At 37.2% G+C, this 23,835-nt stretch overlaps 2 protein-coding genes and 1 long non-coding RNA gene across 12 annotated transcripts in view; 1 reads left to right on the plus strand and 2 right to left on the minus strand.

Annotated features, from left to right (window-relative positions):
• LOC107052248 overlaps nucleotides 1-23,835 on the plus strand; it is a 54,338-nt gene that overhangs the window by 1,299 nt on the left and 29,204 nt on the right. For all 3 annotated transcript variants that reach the window (XR_003071141.3, XR_005840711.2, XR_003071145.3), the window contains one exon: nucleotides 12,516-12,606. This is a non-coding gene — a long non-coding RNA (uncharacterized LOC107052248). The remainder of the gene's footprint in view (nucleotides 1-12,515; nucleotides 12,607-23,835) is intronic.
• On the minus strand, nucleotides 1,992-13,062 carry NOL11 (nucleolar protein 11). Its single transcript, NM_001006210.2, has 18 exons — nucleotides 12,890-13,062; nucleotides 11,987-12,100; nucleotides 11,061-11,117; nucleotides 10,333-10,478; nucleotides 10,001-10,058; nucleotides 9,412-9,550; nucleotides 8,837-9,034; nucleotides 8,171-8,247; nucleotides 7,352-7,475; nucleotides 6,615-6,718; nucleotides 6,364-6,441; nucleotides 5,662-5,846; nucleotides 5,239-5,364; nucleotides 4,305-4,526; nucleotides 3,831-3,909; nucleotides 2,996-3,088; nucleotides 2,603-2,710; nucleotides 1,992-2,271 (listed from the first exon to the last, which is right to left on the minus strand). Exons 1-18 carry the CDS (start codon nucleotides 13,037-13,039, stop codon nucleotides 2,158-2,160), a joined length of 2,172 nt encoding a protein of 723 aa, NP_001006210.2. The 5' UTR covers nucleotides 13,040-13,062; the 3' UTR covers nucleotides 1,992-2,157.
• PITPNC1 (phosphatidylinositol transfer protein cytoplasmic 1) overlaps nucleotides 14,821-23,835 on the minus strand; it is a 70,852-nt gene continuing 61,837 nt past the window's right edge. For 7 of the 8 annotated variants that reach the window (XM_015279981.4, XM_015279977.4, XM_046902177.1 and 4 more), the window contains one exon: nucleotides 14,821-19,330. In XM_015279981.4, coding sequence (XP_015135467.1) covers nucleotides 19,071-19,330 — 260 coding nt within the window. In that variant the 3' untranslated portion in view covers nucleotides 14,821-19,070. Of the gene's footprint in view, nucleotides 19,331-22,617; nucleotides 22,737-23,835 lie in introns of all 8 variants that reach the window. The other variant, XM_415676.8, reaches the window with a different exon arrangement.

Raw genomic sequence — 23,835 nt, forward strand, 5'->3', positions numbered from 1 at the left:
ATAATTGCACCAGACAATGGGATTAATCGATTTGCACTCTGCATCCAGATTTCTACCTTCATCTTTTATATTCAGTTGCACTCATATATTCAGTAGTGCAGCTGCATAGTGTAGAGCCATGTTTTAGACAGTACCTTTCAGCCACAGCAGCAGAGAACACTGCCTAACCCTATTTATACCTTTACATTCAATGTTTATTTTGAATAATTCAACTTTCTCCTGAGATTGCTTCAGTTGGGTCAATTTTTAAGATCTTATGCTTGCAAAAGACTGTAGCGATTCTACAAACATAAGAACACACAGAAAGGGATAAGTTGTTTTACTGTCTCCCTTTGTGAAACACACCTGTGAGTTCTGCCACCTATACAGGGTGAATCAAGAAATACTTTGTTGTGTATGTACTGCAAAAATCCACACACAGCCTATAGCACTACAAGTGTTAACACCTATAAAACAGCGAGGATTTTGTGTACCTGTAGTAGTCATAGGTGCCAAGTAACATTTGCTGTAAACCAGAACACTGCATCTCTTCATGACCTCTTATACATTAGCTGTCATCAAGAAGCACTTAATATTCTATTTAGTAAAGAATTCTAATTCCAGGGCTGGAGAAATGGTTGCATGGAGATGTATGTTAACTTTCAGAATCAGGACCATAAATTATATCTGTCGCTATAATTTAAAAAAGCATATTTCTAAGTGAGTTGAATACCAAAGGAATTTTACATACAATACTCTATACTGCATCTGTTCTTGAAACAGATGAGGAGAAACAGTTCTCTCAAAAGGCACATGGAGAAGATGTACAGCCTAGTTGTTCCAGACTGGTAGCTAGCTGAGTTCCTTTCTCCAAGGATAAAGGAAAGAACCTAAAAATTTACAGCTGGACCAACTCAGCAACTCCTTCTGTTTAAATTATTGAGCTGCTTTTGTCCATTCTTTTTCCTCCAAATCACTTTGTAAAAGGTGCTGAATTTAAGTATTCTGTTCTAGAGTCAGTTACATGTGCATTTATCAGAGACCAAGTTGTTGCTTTGTAAAGACTAGAGCTCAGCTGCAGTCTAAAGTCAGCATGAGGAAGCAAGGGCTTATGACTTTTGCTGATATAATTCAAATTATCAACTACCATTTTATTTAGTATGATGAAAAATATGAAGCATATCAGTATGCGATACATTAATATTCAGTTAATGATATAAAATATAATTATTTTAAAAGGTCATTAACATTTCATCTGTTATTCTGAACAGTTATTGATGTACTCATTTTTCTCTGGAGGCTTTTGCTCCTTACATCCATTTTATATTAAATCTTAAGAAATTTAGCATGTGCTTATCTGCCATATCTCCCTTGCATCTCTGATCAGCTTTCATTCAGACAGACCTTTAGTCTACAAGTAGCTTAGAACAAGTCAGTTTCAAGTGAGTGCCTCATCAGGAGTACAGTGCACTAGCTGCCTATATCTGCAATACCTTCAGCAAACATTGCATTCAGAAAGCTATGACATTTTGGAATGCTAGAATTCAAGCTGTACAGAACAAGCAGTATGAATGAGGTTAACATGAGATGCTCACTCTGAAAAAGTACTTAGAAGAAATGGACAAGAATGTAGGTAAAACTGTTGTTGGTTTGGTGGTAAGTGTTCTTGTTCAGAAAATAATAAATATGAATGTATTTCATATTTTATATACATATAAGTATATATATAAGAAATAAAATCAACTTAAAAATAGAAAACAAAAGAAACAAACTCAAGTGATTATCTATATTCCTAACCAGAGCAGAGATGAGAGAGCTCTGAAGAATCTGAGAATTCAACTGCCCGTAAGTGAAAAAGAAGCAAGTGGAATAGAAGTGACAGTTAATTTGATGGAACATCTGTTGAAGCCTTTTTACAAATATCCTACCACTTCCTGGCCAAGAATCAGATAGAATTTCAGGATATTCTTGTGACTGCATAACAAAATTACAATGAAAATATAAGAAAATCATCCAGTCAAAAAAGAGCTTTTAATACACAACTCTCCACGTAGCTGCTGAGTAACCGCGTTCTCCCTATGCAGAAAACTCAACTTTTCACATCCCCAATATGGAGTGCTAATACATCCTTGTCATGAAAGGAATCAATAACAAGTTTGTTAATAATTCATTTCATATTCAAATAAGTTCCAGCACTTCAATAGAATATGCCTGAGAGTGTTTCTGGCATTTAATTCTTTGCAGTTCTTGCAAACTTCCTTCGATTTTGTTAAGTTCAGAGTAGAGTCGTACCTAAAAAGAAAGACCACACATTTATGACAAAACAAATTTTAAATCTTCTACACAATTTATACCATGTAGCTATCTGCTGTCTTACGGAGTTTTATACATTCAAACAACACCAATGCAGCACCTTTAGGGATCAAGATGATGAAGACAAGCAAGTACCATTTAGTATTCAGGAATAGGCTTATGGCATTGAATACATTTTAATTGATATGCTATATATTTACACATCTGTTGTTCTTCTCCAACCCTGCCCAAGTAATCTTAGTAGCCGTATTTTAACTCAATACTAAAATGAAATCATTATGCAAATATGAAAAAATTATGCAAAACTTACTTGGGCTCTCACAAACCTATGCATGCTTGAAAGCAATCCTTTTGCTTCTGGTAGCATCACCATAACTGTGAAGTGAGCATCAAGTAATAGGCACATCCAATCCATAATCTGAAGAAAAAAACAAAACAGAAGTGACATGGGTTTTGTTTCACAAACATTCTGAAATATTAACTCCTAATACAAAAGACATGGCTTCATAGTTTAATGCAGGATATTTATTTTCAGATAAAAAAAGAAAGCATCATGCTACACAACTCCATATCGGTCCACCAATAAACAATACCTTACAGAATTAACTTAAGTCTCACTGGATTTTAGATAGTCACAGCTACTCAATCATTTACATAATGCAGAAACTGAAGGAGGCTCAACTTTTTAGAATTAGTTGCTTACCTGACTTATAGTTGGAGAGAGTATTCCAGGAAGAGTTGTATTTATTTTTTCACTGCATTTCACATACAGGTAGTGTAAATACCTGAGAAACAGCTGAGAGGAGAAAAGACAATGTATTTTAAGAAGAAACATTTAAGATGTAGGAGTTTTGCCTGGCACGAGGCAGTAACACACAGTGATAATTGAAGGAGATAAAAAAAAAAGATTAAGAAACTCAAGCATTAAAAAATAAGTATTATGGCTCTCCTTCGCCATCTATAGCTGTGAGTTTGAAAATTCAGGCATATTCAGTGTAAAGTGACATTCTGTGGTAGTCATTGCTCCAGTGTTAGTGCCAGGTGCACTTTCAGCAGAAGTCCTATTTTTTTTTTTTTGTCTCCAGAGTAAGACTTGAGGAAATCAGTCAGTGTTGATTTATATAAGTGCAGTTCCAATGTGTGGCATTTACTACTTTTTTTTTTTTGTCTGTTTTGTTTTTAATTGCATTTTCTAAGCCTCTGTTTCTAACAGATCTGACTAAATTAGTACCTCAGTATTTTAAAAGCATTCAAAATCAAGAATAGGTACTACACCATTAAAATATTTTTCATGCAGATTTGGTCATAATCAAGTTTTCTTTCTTACATTTATCTAAATTGAGCAGACTATAAAAAATAGTACATGTTCATTTGGAATATATGGAACGCTTAACAGCATTAGATCTTATTAGTTGTGTTATTTTCATATACTAGTGGCAAGTTTCCGATACACAACAAATCCACACACAAACACCTTTTTCTTTCCTTCCCCCCAGATAATGAGGATATTTCAGCTTTTTTTGTTTCAAAATACTTACAACAGCTTGCTGAGCTGGTAGGTCTTTTAGATGAGGCAAAAGAAATGTTTCACTGTAAGCTGAATGAAGAACAGCATTTCTGTGCAGTGTTATTGAGGAAATATTACTGCAGGAAAATAGTAGTTACTACAAACTTAAATCAACCTTAATTAAAATATTTCTGTAGGTTAAGTGAGGTCTTTTTGAATCTCCTATTTCTATTATGAAATATATACAGCAACTGAAACATAGTAGGCAGCTTGAACACAGTTCCATTTACTGCAAGAAAGGAACTGGTTAACACTTCAATAGACACACATCAAAACTATTGAGACTAAATTGTCTTGAACAAAGTTTCAGGCTATACTTTATAAATTTAAGTTGGTACAGAGAAATTTTCAGCAATAACAAAAGATCATTTTCAGCAATGCTAAACAGACATGCAAATCATAAATACCACACTGCCTATTCTTCATTTAAATGCAGAGAGGATACAATAATGCTGCCTTTTGAGGTCCAACAGGGCAGAATTCAACACTGTCCATCATATGGGTTTCCTTCATGCCTGTAACATCACAACCGTCTTCTTCCAGTTCAGTACTGAAACCATTTTCTACAACTTCAGTCTTAACTTCTTTATTGTTTGGTTCAATATCAATGTAAGAGATTACAGATTCTAGATTCACATCTGTTCTTTCCAGATAGTCATCACTAATGCTATAGAAGAAAAATTCCACACACATTTAGTATTTTTATTGTTAGCTTAAAAACAAACAAACAAAAACCCCCAGCAATGTCATCAAGCCCACAACAACACACATTAACTCTTTGAAGCTTATGAGTATAAAAATACACACTAAAATATGAGAATTTCAGAATGGATAAAGGCCACAAGAGAACAGCTAGCATTTTTTTTATTACTAACTTGAGCAATGTTTGTTCTTCCTCAAGTATTCCAACAATGTAAGTTGTTGTATTACTAAATGTTGTCATAGGCTTATTTAAAGGTTATACACATACTCTGTTCAAGATTGTCATTGTATTCTGACATCAGTGAGACTACTTGAACCTGTAAGACAGCTATGGTTTTCCTAATACTCAGTAATAAATATTTGACATTTCCAAGGCAGGAGATGAACAATTCTGTTAAGCAGTAAACGGACAGTATGTAAAAGGATGTGTCATCTAAGCCAGCAAGTTTACCAAAAGGCATTTTCCTTTAATTATTGCTTATACAAGTTTTGGAATGTGTGCATGCAATGGGCATCTTGTAAAAAGCATGTCAGCCTGCAGGACTGCAACACACTCAGAAGTAATAATTTTATGCACTTAATTACTCATATATAAACTTATTTTAAGTAAGAGTCCTGGTTTGGTGAAGAATAAATAAGTAAACAAAAATAATGTAAAAAGACTGATACCAACTTACCTTAAAAACACTTTCAAGCAAGCGTAAGTAATTTCTTCAGGAATATCTGGAAACCGTTGTAAGCAGATTTGTAAGAGATGTACATCTTTTTTCTCTAAAGCAACAGCCATTAAGTCTGGACACAAACTGTTAGAATATGAAAAGAATAGGCCACAGAGTTCACACTCACTGAAAGCTCCATTAACAAAGAATGCAGAAGGATTAATCTTGTTTTACAAAAAAATCCATCTGAGAATTGTCAGATTCATCAGAAAACAAGCAGTAGACTTAAAAGGAAACCAAATATAAGCACCTCATTACTCAAGGAGTTTTTTTTGTTTGTTTGTTTTGTTTTTTAAACAAAGAACTGAATTTCTACTTTTTAGAAACTGGCTTACAATTTTAAACAAAAAAAAAGAAGGAAAAAAAGGTCAGAATTATCACCTGTAAGATAACTCTCCTTTTTGGATCATCTGTACCAGGAAGTTTCGAGGGTAGAACTTTGGATCTGTTTTACACCTGTTTATCAGAGCACTTATTATACATCCAATGGCGGCCTGGAAATCTGGCATCTGTGCTTTTGACAACAGTTGTCTCAATTGATCTTCAACTGCAGCTGTGGAAGCATCCTGAAAATGAGAAATACCATGCAGTTCAGATGTGCAAGGCATAGGTTTGAGGACTGTTCACAGAGGAAGGCAGTAGATCGAAGTATTACAACACTTGCAACAAGATTTGGAAAGGAACTATATCCGAATACAAATACGCAGTTACCATATCTTATGTATTACCATGATATTTTCAAGGTCGGGTTGGATGCAACACTGAGCAACCTCATCAAGTAGGAAGTACCTCTGCTCAGGGCAGGGGGTTGGAATTAGTTTGCATTTGTGCAAGTTCTCAGAATTCAGACAGCTGTTATAAACCCCATACTGAACAGTTGAATAACATCTTCCTATGACAAAACTTCATCATGCCCAAACACTTTTTACACAGTAATGACAGAATCCTCCAACAAACCTGTTTGAGGCAGCTTCTTCAGCTTGATCTACACAAGAGGAAACGTGAGAAGATAACAGCTTAGGAGATGCCTGGAATGTTCTCAAGTGTGACTGAAAATTCATTAAGGCTACTTGGTATACTTACTTTTATACTTAGTAAGAACTGCCCAACTGTGGAGGTATCTGGCTGTATGTTCGCAACTGTGCTCTTTTTTGATCTTAACTATAATAAAAAAAAACAAGTTATTATTCAGCTCCGAAAAGGATTCAAAGATTTCAAGCAAGATAACTAGGAACATCATGTGTCATTTGCTACAAATTACATTTAAAAATAGCAGCATTGGGAAGAGACAAATATGAAACAAAAGAGCTCACACGTTTGTCGTGTTAACTTACCGTCATTTTGGATTCAGATTTTAGAGCTACGGACTGCTGTGACTGTAAGGAAACCAGGAGCTCTTCATCTCCAAGGGTATTCCAGTTTACAAATGAAGAAAGATCTGTGAAGACAAAAATAAAATTACATGAAGTCATGAAGTTAACACTTAGTGCCACTTTTAAAATCTTAACTTCTGATACTAATATGCATTTTCTGAAATGTAATACATTTTTCGCAAAGAAACTTCTCTGTTTTCTCTCAGCAGCAAGCAACTTTGAGACATTTTGCATGTTTTCCCTTCTTAGTCTCTGGTAGGAGAAGAAAAGTTATTCCACAACTAATTGCAAACATCATTTGCAATTTTCCCAGTGCAGTGCTAAGCAGTACTACTCACTTATATTTTCTTTAGCCTAAAGTTTACAAACTTAGGTTTGGTACTGCCCTACTTATTACTAAGTGCTTTGAAAACACAACATGAAAGACTGTGCTTTAATTGTTTCAGTGCTTATTCTGGCATCTCAGTGTTTTCAATAATTGCAGCATTTGAATAACACTTCAATGAAGCCACCATAAATTCAAGCATTTGTATGCTTCGAATTCTCTGATGTTCTCACTGAGAATACTAACATCTAGCAGCGGAATACACCAACTTACTTCAAGCTGTTTAGGCTTAACTGATTTTATAGAACAATTCTTACGCAATTTCAGAAGTTTTCCTGCTAGGAGATCTCCCAGTAATCAGAAAACTTCTTACCAGAGGTTTGACTGTCCTTCAGCTTTCCCACAGCAGCTGCCAAGGATGAAGTTTCACACTTGTAAATAACTACTGTTAGCACTTTTCCATGAGTGAAGAAAAATTTTTCCCCATAACACCACAGCTACAAAATATTAAACACATCATTAATGAGGAGTGAAGCAAAGAGACACATTTCTGCACATGCTAATCTTTAATTTCCAACTACAAAATTCAACTGGAAGTCAGCAATCAGATGGTCTTAGCAGTTCTTTTTGCTAGTTTTTAAACACATTAGCAGACCTTCATTAACTGTTGATTCTATATATGGGAATGATTGCATTTCTGAATATTTTCCAAGGATGCCTTAAACTAAAGTGACTGCTTTGAGGCACTAAGTCCACTTGATTTTTTATTATTATTATTTTAAAAATTCCTTCTTGTACAATTTTATGACAAAAATGAGTCAGTTGTTCTATTTCACTAGTGTATTTATTAATTAGATTCCCATTCACTTATTATTGACAGCTGAATATTCTGAACCATGGTCAGCTTTCAGAATGTAATAAATACCGACTGAAGATTTCATTCTCACCAAAGAAGGCTAACAGAAGACAGAAGTACTGAATTACTAAGGATGTTGTTAAATGCTACCATGCTCCTATTTAGAGATTATGACAAAAATAGGACATAAGCTGCCCAGTATTAGTTTTGTTTCAGAAGTTGACATTTATTGCTCTTCCAGACAGAACCATAATTGCAGCCTGCCTGTCTCCTTCATATTGTGCCACATGCACTAGATGAACCTTTATGAACCACTAAGTAAAAGACTGAACTCACTTGTCCACTGGTTCCCAGGGGCAGTTCCTTTGAAGCTTGTAAGGTCTGAAATTTTGTATTCCATATTGTTAGGCACTCTAGGAAAAATAAAGAGATAAGTGAGACAAACCCAAAAGCAACAAAATTGCTAGATTTTCTTTTGTACTTTCAGTTAGAAACACTTCAGGAAATACAAGTAACTGTTTCAAAATAACTCCACTTAATAATGTATTCAACATTAGGCAATGTGTCTTTTTGGTTTGGTCTCTCAACAGACAAGTCTGAAAATCAGCTCTCTTCGAAGAGCACTGAACAAAAAACTGCAATGAGAAGGACTGAAATTTCTGTAACTTTCAGTCATAAAATGCTATTTCAGTGGAAAGTTAAGCCACTGGACAAATCCCACACCTCAGAAGTTTAGTCATGAAACAAGTATTTAACTTCTTTAAGATACCAATTTATTATAGTACATGAGGTCCATTTCCCTGCATACAACAGTTTTAAGGGCCAACCACTTCATTTAATATGCAGTATTTATAATATTCAGTAAAGAATAAAGAACACTGCTATTTCTTCATTTCCTCTGTTAAACAAAAACAAACAAGAACAAAAAGCAAGACACAAAACACTTGCTGCTTTAAAAATGTTGTAGAACTTAAGACACCTTCATCTGATTTTTCCAGTTACCTTTGGATTCTTCACCAGATGCTGCTAGACTTCCTAGTACTGCAACATGGTCTTTATCAAGAACAACAAAAGAAGTTCCTTTTAGAACACTTCCAGATATTGAAAGGTTTAGTAGCAGTGATTTGGATAAAGTTTGCTCTTCCTCTTCACTACTTTGCTGTAGAGGTATCAGAACCTTATATACAGAGTCACTGGAGTCTGTCAAAGCAAACAAATGATGTCTTTATGTCTGACATTAAGAAAAACTACTGAATACAACATAGCAAGATGAGCACTGAGAAAAGAAGTAAAATAGGATATTTAAAGGGCACATTATCATGCAAAGGAGAAAAATAAAAGCACAGCTTTCAGGAGCTTTTTAAAGTACACATCATAATGTTGAAGAACAGTAAGACTTTTCACCCGTTAAAATATCAGGAAAATTTAACTGTTTAGTCTATCACTTGCTGTTTTAGAACACTGAACAGAGAAAAGCAATAATACTAAACAGCAATTCACAAACATCAGTATTTTATGTCCTTCTATGTAATTTATGGTTTTAATACAAAAAAAAAAAATTAGAAAATTCAACTTACATAAACACAGAAGTGTGATTATTTGTTTTTTTATATAAGCTGTGAAACTCAGTGGATTACATAATTCCTGTTGTTCAAGCTTATATTTGTGTAGACTCCTCATCTTAGGTTTCTGTACGTAGACAAAAAAATCCCCATCCTAAAACAGACGAAAAAGATTGTCTTTAACTTACAGAAAGAAGGGCTAACTGGTTCGATATTTCTACTGAATTATTTTGAATGCTAATCAAGATTAGGAATTTGCATTTACTATAGAACGTGCAGCTGAAGAACATACATTCTGAAGTGTTTGCAGACAACTATATAAAGAAAATTTTAATTTGATGTATTAAATAGATTCACAGGAAGTTACATCTGCAGAGAAATGAAAAGACAACATACAATCAATTGAATTTAATCTTAGCTGTTCTGAACTCCCAAGAGCCAGGCTACCCTGCCCTGAAAACAGTGTAAGTGTTGTGTCACAGACAACACACACACAGAATAATTATTTCACTAAAAGCTTTTAGAATCTAATTAAACAAGTGATGGATTTTAGAAGAAGGATTTAGATTTGCAGTTGTGAAAGTTAAACATTTGTTAAACTCACTTTCTCTGTAACGAAAATTAAGACAGGTTGCCGACTTTCCAGAAATGCTTCACTCCACCTAAAAACAGAAAGATGTATGAACATTGCCTAAATTCTGGGAATATATTTAAAAATCATACCATAATTATTCAGGCAGCTTCTTACTTTTATATCTATACTAAAAATCTAAAGTTTTAAAAGTCAATGCATTAAAAAAAGATAATCATCATCAATAAATCAACTCCAAGATCTTGATCTTGGAATGTTAGTCTTCAGATTTCCTCTCCTCCTCACAAAGAAGGGTGCAATGACATGACAGTAAGGATCAGGATTCATAACTTTGTATCACTTACTTGATAACTTCATCTGAGATAACATTTTCAATTTCTTGTTGTGGAGCTTCCAAAAGAACATCTAAAGTTCGAACACCCCCTCCTTTGAATAATACCAACGGTTCCGCGTGAGGCAGTGAATGTATTCTGTAGACCTCAGCTGAAAGCTATACAGAAAAGGAAATCACTTAAGTTCTATGTTCATCAGTGTGTTACATTGAAAGCCAAGTGTTTTGCATAACATTTAAAAAAAATTATTTCAATAAATGAGTAACATAAGGATGATGAACCTACATGATACCAAGAGAAGCTGATTTTCTGAAACGCTATTAATAATGCAAATCACTACCCAAGAGAAAGCCAGGAAAGCAACCTAGTGAGCATGAAGTTACTAAATGACATCAGAAAAAAAGCGTAATTGAGGTTATGGAGTTTAAACAACTGTTATACACCATTACAAAGTGCTGTTTATCATGTCCACCAGCAGAACAGAAAATAATTGTCCTTCACCATGATTCACCATCATAAAAGTCCTTTCAAATGATGGACACCCATCACTTCATGTGTGATGCTTTGATGATTAAGCCTATCAACTGAAGTGGATTCCGTGCAATGCTCCATAACATCACAAAGCACAAATCAAGACAACTATCAGCTAAATTGTAATGCTAACAGTATTACAGAAGTCAGCATTTCTTCAACCCCATGAGATTCAAAGTGTTAAAAGTAAACATACGTAAGAGACTTACTGTTGCTTTAAATACTTTGTCCAAGTTAACATCTTCATCCTTCCATATTCTTAAAACCTTAAAGAGAACATCATTTTTAAGCAGTAAACCAGCAGTATGTAGACTTCTTATCACATAAAATAACAGCAATTGCATCTTACTAAGAAGTGGAGGAAAATGTACAGTTAAGTATTCAAGCAGCCTTACTGAAAACAGACTTGGGAAGTCTGCATGGGAAGAAGCCAAAACAGAAACCACAAATAAAGCTTAAAATTTTGAACTGGAAAGAAAGGATAGGGAAGAATACGGCTAGGAAAAAAGATACAGCAAAACTCTAAATGAGAATTGATCAAAGCAATGGAGGCAGATTAAGATACAGATGGTTTGATCTGGAAGGGAACATTTCAAGGTCAAAAAGAATATTTCATTAACAATAAAAAAAGCCAAGTGTTCAGTATGTGCTGAGCAAACATTGCCATAAATACACAAGCAGGAAACGTTTAACCATAAGACAAGAGTAGGTAGACAAGGATGCAGCTCTGAACCATTTCGACACAATAATCATGCAGTTCTAAATTTCTACCAGTCTGCAACAAGAAAAGTAGCTTATTCTTAGTGAACGTGTGCATGAGGCATTCTTCACTGAGAATGCTTCCGTTTTTAAAAGGCCACTGTGTACCGGACGCTCAGCACAGATGATTTTCATGTCACTAACAAACACACTGTGCAGCCTTGGAACTGCACAGCCCTATCCGCTCTAGGAGCAGAGATGACCTGAGCTAGAAAAGCATTAAAGCACCATTACCAGCTTTGAAAGCTTGTCATAAGGTTTTGAGAGCTCCACGCGTTTCCATTTCGCTAACAATCTGGCACTCCCGATTTCTTCCCTGCCTACATTCACCCAGATGACTCAAGACATCATTTTTCCCCTTTGAAAAGAATCTCACCTTGTTATCATGAACAGCTATATATTCATGGGTTTCAAAGTTGCATACAACTGGACACGTGATAATCTGCCCATGTTTAACTGACCAACAGCCCAGTGGCTTCTGATCTGAAACCTAGAAAAAACAGGACAAAGTCATGTAATTAATGTGCAACAGTACATGCTGGGGATCTATCTGATGACAGAATGAGAACAAAAATAAGGAAAGCGCCACGCTAATAGGACTCATAACTTCTGTGTTAGCATTCTTAACTGCACTACTAGCAATTTCAGAGTACCATGGAGTTCTGCGTTAATTAAAAGCTATTTTTTTTTCACATGAGGAAATGGCTCTTGACATGACAGGAGATTACACCATGGGTTCAGTAAGATACAACCCCTAACCCCACAACCAAATATATAGAGACAAATGTTTTCAGGAAGTTTCATTTAATGGTTCACTGCAGTAGATGCATGCATTAAGAGAAGCAAACCACAACACACAGGTCAAGTATTGCAAGCACACTAAATTTTTGTTCTCCACCCAACAGGAAGGCAGCTGACACCAAACTGACAACTGAGCAGAACTGCTGTCATCCTGAACGTGATGCGGAAAAGTGACAACCCCTGCTGCTCCGGGCTGTAAGTACTGCGTGGCACTGGGAACGGACAGGGAAAAAAACAGCACAGGAACCACTCGGGGGACCGCCTAAGGCCGCTACCACGGGTGCAGAGAGGGCAGGGGGAAGCACAGGTGAGTGCGGAGGGACAGCGGCCGTTCCCCCGCGGCACGGCCCGAAGCGGGGCCGCTGCTCGAGGCCGCTCCCACCACGTTCCGCCCGCGGCAGCCCCGGTGCTTCCCCGCGAGGCGCTGCGCTGCTACTCTGACACAGGCCGGCCCGAGAGGCCGGGGCTGGGCTGTTACCTTAAAAAGCGTGGTCGTCCTGCCGCGGTCGGTGAGCAGGACGTGGTCGGGGTCAGCGCCCGGCTCCAGCGCCAGGAGGCCGCTACCGAGGCCGACGCCGCCGGCGGGCCCCAAACCGCACAGCGTGAAGGCCTCGCACAGGGCCGCCATCTTAGCGAGCGCTCGGTTCTCGCGAGACCAGAAGCGGCGCCACACCGCGCCTGCGCACTACGCTGGCTGGGCGAGGCGGCAGCGCCCCCCTGCGAGACGGCGGCGGCAATGGCTGAGGCCGCTCGGAAAGTTCCGCTCCCCGGGGATGGGAATGGACCGGAGCTGTGCCGCTACTGCGGGAGGTGCGGGCGAGGCGGCGTTCAGCGCGTAAAGAAACAACAGTACGGGTTTTAAGGATGATAAAAAAACCGAAGAGCTGATAATTTTTCACTATGCCACTTCAAAGTGGACAATTAAGAACATTTAAGATTTTACTTATTTGGCTGTTTCCAATGTATTTCATGTGTGACATTAATCCCAAACATCCCAATGTGATGTGTGAGGGTTTTGTGATGCTGGAGAGATGTACACAGGTGTTCAATAAAAGGCTTCCATGGTTTTGCATCTACACAGCAAAATGCTGCTGGTTTAATTAAAGGTACTTCTGCTGTAGGAAATGTCACATTATAGAAGAGTTTTGTAACGAATGCGTTCCTGCTGGAAGAGTACAAACTGACACAACCTGAGGAAGGATCAGCCCCAGGTTTTGGCTGATCTATGATGTATATGCGTGCATTAGTCTTTTTTTCTCTGTGCATGAATTTTGAAAGCCCTAGCAACACAACCCCAGCATGTAAAACCCAACCAAAAAACAAAGGCAAGACAGCCAACACCACTTTTGAGACTGCTGCAGACAGACTTCTGCCATGGAGTCCAGCTCTGCCTTTGTCTCATGGAGAATGGTCACAAGCACACTCAGGACAAAAGCAGAGCCAGAGCCATGGCTGTGTGCAGGCACGGCCCCAGCCTGCTGTTACCAAACCATTCAGTGTTAGATTGTACCTGGATGTTCCCATTCCATCCCACTGCACAGGCACTGCCGCACCCTGTGCATGACAGCTGTGTTGCCATGCCAAGTGTGTTTCATTTATTCCTTTCTGGAAGGACTTTATGGGTCATTACTGACGTCATCACTGCATTCCTGTGTCAGCATTTCTTCAGCTGGTCATGGGAATCAGAGAACTGCTTTGGGCGCTCCTTCAGCTTGGCTGGGACATGGCACCCAGCGGTTCCCAGCTGCAGTGTGGGGCTGGTGGGAGCTCCCAGGATGCCAGCTCCTTGCAGCACCCTCTGCTGCATGCTGAGCCACAGTGGTGTATCTCCCAGAGGTTGAAGGGTACACTCTGTGATTTCCACCTTACGTGCATTTTACAGATTTCCTTATTTCCACTTCTACACTACTGTGAAACATTTCTAGATGAATAAGGAAATAAGACACTTCCTTGGGAGCAGAGAAAACTTGATGTGTATTGAGTAAGCCTTTAGTTGAAAACTTAAAGAATCATTTTATGCATGAAATTTATGTTGACAAAGGAAATGGGTTATAGGTAAGTGTGGAGGACTTCTGTCTTGAAAGGTTTCCCGTTCTCTTTCCCAGTATTTACCATGACACTGGGCTGCAACACATCAATGAGAATTAGAAATTACTCCCCAATGAAAGCTTATCAACCAAGTGGCCATTTACAAATGAATGGGCTAACATGAGACTGACAGGGCACTCACCCTGACAATCTTTTAAAAGCAGAGGAGCAACAAAATCTAGATGTAGGAAAGTGGTTTAAATTTCCCTTAAAATGCCAATTCGTTGTGCTATGTATTTTGAAGAACTGACTTGCAGAGCTGGTGGTAGAAATATCCATGTTCCTTGCCAGAAAATTCCACGTAAAAGACAACAGCCACACTTGTAAAGAATAGTTGTTGGCAGTTTATTTACAACAAAACACGAGGGAAAATACAATATTAAAAATAATAAATAACTTGGAAAAATCAGAAACTGTGTAAAATGGATGAAAAATATGACAATCAAATTCTCCTGCTTAGCCTTGCATTATTTAACATGCAGAGCAATTCGAAACTTGGTCCTTCTCTGATGGTAGTAATGTATTGCCTAATGTAGCTATCATAGTTCTAAATAAAAGAAATGAATTACCGGACATTCAGAGTCAAAGGGAATAACCACAGAAATGAAATAAAAACAATGAAACTTCTTAAAGTGACACCATAAGACTACAGGAGATTGTAATTCAATGATCATGCTGTTCATTTAAAGCAAAACATTGTTAGACTTACTTAGCAATTTTAACTTACACATATAAAACCAAGTCCAAACAATGGAAACAGAAAAGCTCCTATTGATAAGATCATGAATTCTCTCTTACTGTGCTCACTAACTCTTAAAAAGCATACTCATTTGGCGTATTTCAAATGCTAACACATTGTTCTGAAGTTACACTGCAGCAAGCTTCAAAGCAGTTTTAACGAATTTCGCAGTCTTGTTACAAAATAAAAGTCAAGGAACAAACATTTCTGTTTCAAATTCTCTACAGCAGCAATTAATGCAAATTGGCTACTAGATGTGACAAAATCACCTTCCAGAATAATCAAAAAAGCCAAAGAATAAGGTCAAATAGTTTCTTTCCACAGGATTTATCCAGTCATTTACAAAACGGACAACTACATTCATAAGAAATCCCTCAGCATGTGTTTCAGGAATGTGCTGCTCCTCGTTGTCTTTACAGGTACCCCCTTCTTGAATTTATTAGGAGACCTACTGTTCTAAAGACCGCAACGAACTGTCAGTTATTTTAATTGCTCTCTATGAAACAGGAGCAAAGCTGGGAGAAGGCTTTAATAGAAACCCAAACAAACTAATCATCTTATTTGCTCTGAACTGTATTCTCCTTACTGAAAACTTCCTGTTCTAGCAGATACAAGTCTAGCAGAGCTGTATCATGTAATTCTTCGCCCTGGCAGAGAATAAGAACACAGCTACTGTGCCTCTTCAGCTTTGTTGTGTGCCAAAATACTCTTAAGAGCATATTCACTAACCACATAATTTATTGATGCAAAAGAAGCAGTAACACGTGCAAAATACATTTTTTCTCCTCGTATAAATAGTTTGGAAAAACAAGAGAAAGCACTGTGATAAAATCAGTAACGGAAACAACCCTTTTGTCTGAAGATGTTACTGAAGTATTCTGACCTTCCTTTCCATTTGATTTGATTTGATTTTTTTGTGATTTTGTGTTTGCTGGGAATATTTGCTGGAAAAATTCGATCCTACATAGAAATGTAAAACAAAACAAAACAAAACAAAACAAACAAAAAAAACCAACAACCACCACACACAGGAAAAGAGATGATATTTAAAGTTCTTCTGGGCAAACTGGTTAATTGCTGGCTGATGGGGAAAACAAAGCAGAACACAGCAGAGGTTACAAGCACAAGCAGTGCAAAGCCTAGGATATTTCTTACCCAAAGCAATGAGACTCTACATCTTTTTATTTGCCTTCTTTAGTGAAAAAAAGGAGGTAATGTGGATAATCATGAACCTCAGTCTGGCCAGCTGTGAATTCAAGTTGTTTGGTCAATAAATCTGGCACTCCTATAAAGCAGTACTGTGTGGTAGTAGGGCTATGGCAGCAGCACATGCAAAAGGTGGCACAGCATTAAGCAGTCTGGCATTTTGTTCATAACATGATCAGCATCTTTCTCCAACAGTATTTGTCATGCAGCTGGTAAGTTGTGTCCTATTCAGACATCTTTGTAATTATCATACATGCCTTTTCTCCAAAACCTATATGATAATCAACATATCCACATGGCATTAGAAATGAATCAGTTAAATACAAGATATGACTGCTTTGGTCTAATAATTTGTGTCAAACCCAGATGCCAAAACTTATATAAAAACAGTAACACATAAGCTCAAAGAAATGACGACTAGAGCTGGGCAATTCCTTCTTGGGCAAACAACAAATTCTTTAAAAAATAAGACTATCAATAGGCAGAGGTGACCCAAACTATTTTGATACGTTTTATCTTTTCCAAATCAATGCTTTATCTTTTCCAAAGTTTCCCTTCTCAGCCAATGTTTCAATCATGCTGCTAAATAAAAAATAATAAAAATATTAGACCAGTTATAACTATTATTATTTTTCACAATTTTAAGATTAAATCATTTACTAACAAAGGAAAGTTTTGACTGCAGCATCACAGTAGCTTTTTTCAAACAAAAAATTATCACCTGTTAGTTTACTAACTACACAGAATTACAACCTCTGGGAAACACAACATAAAACATGGACAGTCAGTGGGAAAATACATGAAGTCAGATCATAGCTAACCTACGAAGAGCTTCTGGATTTTGCTAGCTACAGGGTTTAAACTATCAAACAAATATACACTCGTTTTCAGTGCAGGTTGACAGCAGAATCACCTTTCCTGCTACTACAACTACTCTAGAAATACCACATATTCAACATAACTCCTACTGGATCTACAGCCATTGAGAAGTTCAGTGCATTTAAGCCAGTCAAATCATAGCATTGTGCAGAGAAGATGGCACAAACTTCCTGTAGAGGTAAAAGGCCATCCCCAAACTGATTGTTCAATATTCAGTGATAGTTCAGCTCTGGAGGACTTATTTGCATCCATGTACATCACCACCAGTGGTACAAAACATTACTCACTTTAATCATACGATTCAGGTAATAGCTATCATTCACTGGGAATAGAACACCAGCGTATTTAATGCCTACTACAGCTACCAATTGAGATAGATACTGACAACATTAATTAAATAGCAATTAGTATGAAAGAGAACAAAGTACCCCAAATGGGGGGTCAGAGGGAAGGTTTTTCACTGAGTTTACTTTTTGATAAGAAATGAAGGAAGAGAACACTTCTGAAATGCATTTTCTCTTCCCCCCACAATCTACACTTCCATACTGGGAAGCATCCTTTCTGTATTTTAATTCCTGAGATTGAAGAATGATTTCACATGCAGACCAGGAGGAGCACTTCTGTTTCCTTAATGCCACCCTATGTGGGACTGAGAAGCCCCAAGATTCATTTGCTTTTTCAAGTGATTGATTTTATTCACCCCTGCCCTAGAGACAGTGGTAAAACCTAGAGCCAGCTTTCTGACAGTAGAGATTGTGCTGTTTAGGAAAGATGAGAGGCAGGAAAGAAAAAAGAGTCTCATATTTTCTTTCCTTTACATTCAAGGTCTTACAAGGTAACTACCACTCTTCTTCCAGAGCAGACAAGACAGAATTCATTGGTTTTCCTTCTTAACTGGCTCAATTTAGCTGCTTTTTATCCCAATCTTGTACACAGAACACCACTGACGAACACCAATATGAACTTTTTTATCACAAAAGGACAGGGGAGAGCTATTAAAATACATTATCTACAAGAAATACGTGGTTTCTTTTACAAATTCTGTGCAAGATAGAAATACTTAAATGGCCTCAAAGTCAGTATAATTAATTACAATTGGGGCTTCATACAGTGATATTTTAGGTTTGAAAAGTTTCATTTTTGTTAGCTATGCCCCAAATCCTGAGTCGTATTAAGCACGATATGATTCTGAGTGATTGTTACTGGTGTTCAAGTACAATGAGTTGCAGGTCAAAGGTTTATGAATACACATGGGAAGCCTGAGAACAGGAAGGATTTTAAAATCAGTTAAAAAAGAAGAAAACGGGAGCTTTTTTTTCCTGTTAACCCTGCATTCTGGTTGGCACAGATTTGCCTCAGAAGTCCTTGGCAGCTTTACTAAATACCTATTCCTAAATATAAATGCTATGACCTAGATGTGGATTTGTACATAGAGATACTGCTATAGAAAGATTTTCTTTTATAGGGTTCCCCTCAGACGACTTCATCGTATCTCAGTAAGATGTACCATATGGCTTGGAACACTACTTTAGATATATAAACTATGTTCTCTTGCATGCACTTCTCTGAAGATTATGAGGATCAAGTCTGAGGAAAGAAACAGTCTTTCCACAACAGTAAAATTATTTTAAGCAAAAAAATCCAAACATCAACAACCAATGAACCACCATGATCTTCCTAGAAACTACAATATGTTATTCTTGCTGTGGTAAACATGGCTTATCAGGAGGAATCATGCTGGGTTAATTTAATTTTTCTTTTTCTCTGGATCTGGAAGAGTGAGGGTTTCTGGTGCAGACTTTTTCCGAGGCCGGTCTTTGGGAACTGTTAGGAAGTCAGGAGCATCTGTAGAGAGAGGAGTTGATGGAGCACTAGATGGAGCACTGCGGGTTGAAGAAGGCATGGAAATGTTAGAGATAGATATTTCAGGTGGGAAAATGCCAATTTTCTTGTTGGTAGCTTCCTGAGTTGCTCGTTCAAACTCTCGGACTTCATCCATCGTCATGTCTTCAACAAGAAGAAAAAAAAGATAAAGGGCATGTTAGAATCATTTTGAACGATGATTTCATTAACTCAGTTAAACCACTTCAATCCGAATTTTACATCTGCTTATCAGTCGTATCATTAAATGTATTGTAAGAATTCCTTCCTATTTTTATGCATTGATTGGAGTACAATAAACGGACAACAAAAAGTAAAAGAAGCTAAGCAATTAAGCACGTATTAATGGTTCTGTCTGCACCTGGGTCTAAACTGAACTAAGAGAACTACTTCTTTAATTGCTGGAAAAATCAAGATATTTCACAGGCAATTAAAAATACATTTAGATACAGTCAGTCAGCAGGTAGAATTCTTCAGAACTACAAACAAAATAAAACTGTTTTTTTTTTTCCTTATTCTAGATTATGAGCACGAACTGATAAATGGCTTTATTTCCTCACTGTAATTATCAAGGGATGAAAAATTCTTTCTCCCCATGCACAAATTCTGTTGACTTCTGGTTACAGTGGCACACAAATAACTGAGGACATCATGCTTTTCCACTACAAATTCCTAAAAGATTCTCTCTGACTTGATACAATCACAACATGCTTTCCAACACTCCACTGCTTGGAAAATAGAGGCAAAATGAGATGAGAGGTCAAGGACACTTTGTATAGAAAAGGTCCATGGGATGTTTTAAAAGGAGTGAAAGTCTCATCCAGGTGACAAACGTGTCACAGTGCTGTAGAAACCCACCAGAGGGCAGAGTGAACCCAGCATAAATGTCCGATGATCTTAAAGGTCTTTTCCAACCTAAATTACTCTATGATTCCGTGATTTTATGTTGTCTAAACTGAGCTGTGCAAAACTTTTTCTGATAAAATCCTAAATGAATGGCAAATAATTTGAGCAAAAACATCAGTAAGGCACTTCTGAAATCTGCTGCTTCATTCCTGTACCACCTGCAAGATGTCCACTAAACCAAGTGAAATAAATTTTAAGGGTTTCACTGAACCTTATAGTAAATCTGCGTTTGAAGGATTCACAGAATGAAATGCAGCATATCCAAATCCACCCCAAATAGAACAGAGCAAAACCCAATAAATCAATTGAAATAGCTGACTACTACCAAAGAGGAAAAAATCAACACTTGAGAAGATGTCCAGTAAAATCTCTTCTGAGTTCTTTCTGTGCAACTATTCTATAAATCCCAATAAATCTTTGGGAGACATGATTAAAAAACAGTCAGCTGATAATTCTGCTTATATTTTTGAATATATATCAGAGATAGTTTTGCTGCTCCCTGGCCCCACTGTCACTACAACAGGAGAGTCAGGTGATGTTCAGGGTAAGAAAGAAGCCTATGACCAAACCCATGTGGGACTTTGGTAGGATATGGATAACTTTTACTCCATATTCAAATAATACAAGTCATTTCTGCTTCCACTCTCTATTCTTTCTTCTCCATTGTTATCCATTTTGTGACTTTATAAATCTGGTATAAGGCATTCTTTTTCAAGACTACACTTTGGCAGTTCCATTCAGGTTTCAATAAACCATTTTAAAGATTCTTTGCTTTCTGTAAAGTAAAACAAACAAAACAAAACAAACAAACCCAGAAATATAAATAATGGCTTTTTAATCAACTTAAAATTCTGGCACATTTGGATGTCTGAGACATGAGACTGGCAATAGTACTTACCATATGTATGACAAAATCCTATCTTTTCAGTACATTGATACTTTTTAATATTACCCAGCTGCAGGCATCTGTAGCCTTGGCTGTAAATGTTATGTAGAAGAAGCTTTATGTTGTATTACAGCATATGAAATAAACAAAACACACGAGTTGCCAGCTGCGTTCTCACTTCGATGCAGACTACTTCGAGGCCCTTTCAGCCTACAGAACTGTGCCACTTATGAGGGGTGAGGACTAAGCTATTTTCAAATCTGAGATAAGCAGTGGAAATAAACAGATGGTCTCAGAGGAACTGTACCTCCTTGTCTTTGAGACAGATTTGAACCTGTTTTGCTGATTTTCATTGCATTTTGTTCTGTAACAGAGTGTAGTCTTTCTGAACCCAAACTGTTTGAAAATACTGACACTGAAGGAAGAGCATGTGTTTATCTCAGCTCTTTTTGACTGAGGAGTTCTCTACAAAATAAAATATAGCTTATCTTGAATGAATCAGAGTGAAACAGGGCAGGAAGACTTATCAGTTTCCTGGCCATTTAAGTGAAGACTGATGGAAGTCTTAATACAAAACATTCTCCAAGACTGTCAATTTTAAATTCAGATACGAAATACTCTTTGTCCCTTCAGCTAAATTTCACTTTTTAGCTCACACTCGCTTTAAAATCACCTCTGTTCTGATTTACACTCAAGCAAAAGAAGTACTTACCCTGAGTTAAAAAGGTTCAGAGTGTGGGAAATGTACCTGCTGTCTTTTTTTTCTTTAATGACTAATTCTCTCCTGACCTCCATGGTAATTTGGCTGCATGGGAACTCAGAATGGCAGATTTCCTTCAAACCCAAATGCTGTGGTGTAGAGCCAAAGTCAAATCTGACTCTCTGTCTATGCTGTAGGTAACCTCTTAACAGGCTGGCAAGACTTCTTACTAAGAACAGAGGACTTAGGACACCAGGCCTTGCCCCACACTTGTTACTTGAGTAAAACCATCGCTGTGTTCTACAGCTCAGTCAGTAGAAACAAAAGAGTAATATTTTTAGAAGCAAATGTTACCACATCTTTTCTATGTGCAGGTACTAACATTTTTCTATTTTAGGTGTTTGCTTGAAGTGCCTAAATTAGGAACCTGGGTTCTTACAGTTTCCATAATCTGAATCAGAGCAGCTACACAGAAATCTGCACTTCTCCAGAGACTGCTGGTATATATTTCAGAAAGTACTTCCAACCTTGTTGGTAGCTAACCAGTGATGACACTAAAATTAATAAGTGAATAAGTCATTCACTTTAATTTTACCAGTCCCACAGAACGTTTCCACTCTCCATGTTCCTGGCTTTTTGACTTCTTATGTATCCAACCGAGATTGGATGATTTTGTTTTCTCTGAAGATAAGGAGGTGTACAAGAGCCCAAACCCACCCTTTCTTCAGTGGTTATCTACAGTACAAAAGAAAGGTATGACTGCACTCCAGGGAGTAAAATGCTATTCTTACTCCTTACTTGGGGAGGCAAAATCTCCCCAAAATTCCACTGACTGATCAGCAAGATCAGCTGGCTGCTATTCTCTGATCTCTGTGCATATATTAGTTGAGGATGGGCAATATGTTTTAAAAATTGACATACTCTTGCTTTGGCATGGCTCTCTATTTCATCCACAGTAGATGAATGTTGGTTGCAAACTTTAATGTTGGTTTTTTCATGCATATTTTTCTCGTATTCTCGAACATCATCCATAGTCATATCTGTAAAAAGTTCAAAATTGTTGGCATTTTCCACTGATTCAAATGCAGACTTAATCCTTTAAGGAGAAGGTGCTAGGAATACAGTCTTTCAGCAGAAACAAAAAAGGATCTAAAAAGGAAAAGCATGGAGCAACTAGCTTTATGAAATTTGACTCATAAAGGTAGTTAGATCAGCCAAGGAAGCTATAAGAAGGTTAAGTCAAAGGGAGCCAGAGAACAGGAAGGAGTGGAAATTGTTTGGGAGAATCTGTGTAATGTAAGGTATGCAAAAAGTATTCAAGTGCAGGCCTTGGCAAAAGCCAAGATCTTCTAAAATCTTTTTAGAAGATCCCTTGCAATAAAGGATAGAAGCATTATAAAGATTTACTTACCTTTGTAGGAACTTTCTAAAATATTTTATGTTATCTTTGCACAGTATATCTTAAAACCAGCAAATACTTACACTGTTAGAACACAGATCAGCTCAGATTTTAGAAGCTAATACTTAATCACACTAATAAGTGGATTAATAATGAATATGTTAATAATTTTGTAGTCTCAAGGCATTTAACGCATTCTAAAAGTTACATGTACTTCACAAATAGGCCTGATTCTAGGAGTAGGATTATTTGCCTCTGTCTAGGCATCCCTGATGTTGTCTGAATAGTGAACAGCGCGTTAAATGCTTGCTGTGTAACTCGCTATGTCATAAATCACACTGTTAGGAAAAACACAGGATCCAATTAGCTGACTTCTGGCCTCATTCTTATCAGTATTCTATTTCTGAGTAAGGTGTAAATGAACAGGAAGGCTGTCAGAGTATCAATCCATTCCTTACTATTATTTGACAATTTCAGAGTTCCATGATACTAGCCATCAATCTTTCATACATCACATTTAAATACCACCTTATTAGCACAGCCTACTCAGAAACGCATACCACTTTTGGTAATGTACACCATGCTTTTCTTCTCACGGCTATCATTTTTCTCAAGTGTCATCTGGATCTGTGAATTTTTATATCACACCACTTCTCGTTGTGTGATGTGAAGGTCTTGGCGTATTTTATGAGATAGCTTTTAAAGAAAGATACAACTTCAGCTGTTATATCCATGGCATG

Source organism: Gallus gallus, chromosome 18 (genome assembly GCF_016699485.2).
Source record: "Gallus gallus isolate bGalGal1 chromosome 18, bGalGal1.mat.broiler.GRCg7b, whole genome shotgun sequence".
NCBI lineage: Eukaryota > Metazoa > Chordata > Aves > Galliformes > Phasianidae > Gallus > Gallus gallus.

Coding starts and splice junctions, on each gene's coding strand:
- NOL11 (NM_001006210.2), bottom strand. CDS start 13,039: ATGGCGGCCCTGTGCGAGGCCTTCACGCTGTGCGGTTTGGGGCCCGCC. Junction 6,442..6,614: donor AATCTGAATCCAAAATGACG/GTAAGTTAACAC, acceptor TTTTTATTATAG/TTAAGATCAAAAAAGAGCAC. Junction 2,272..2,602: donor ATAGGTTTGTGAGAGCCCAA/GTAAGTTTTGCA, acceptor CTTTCTTTTTAG/GTACGACTCTACTCTGAACT.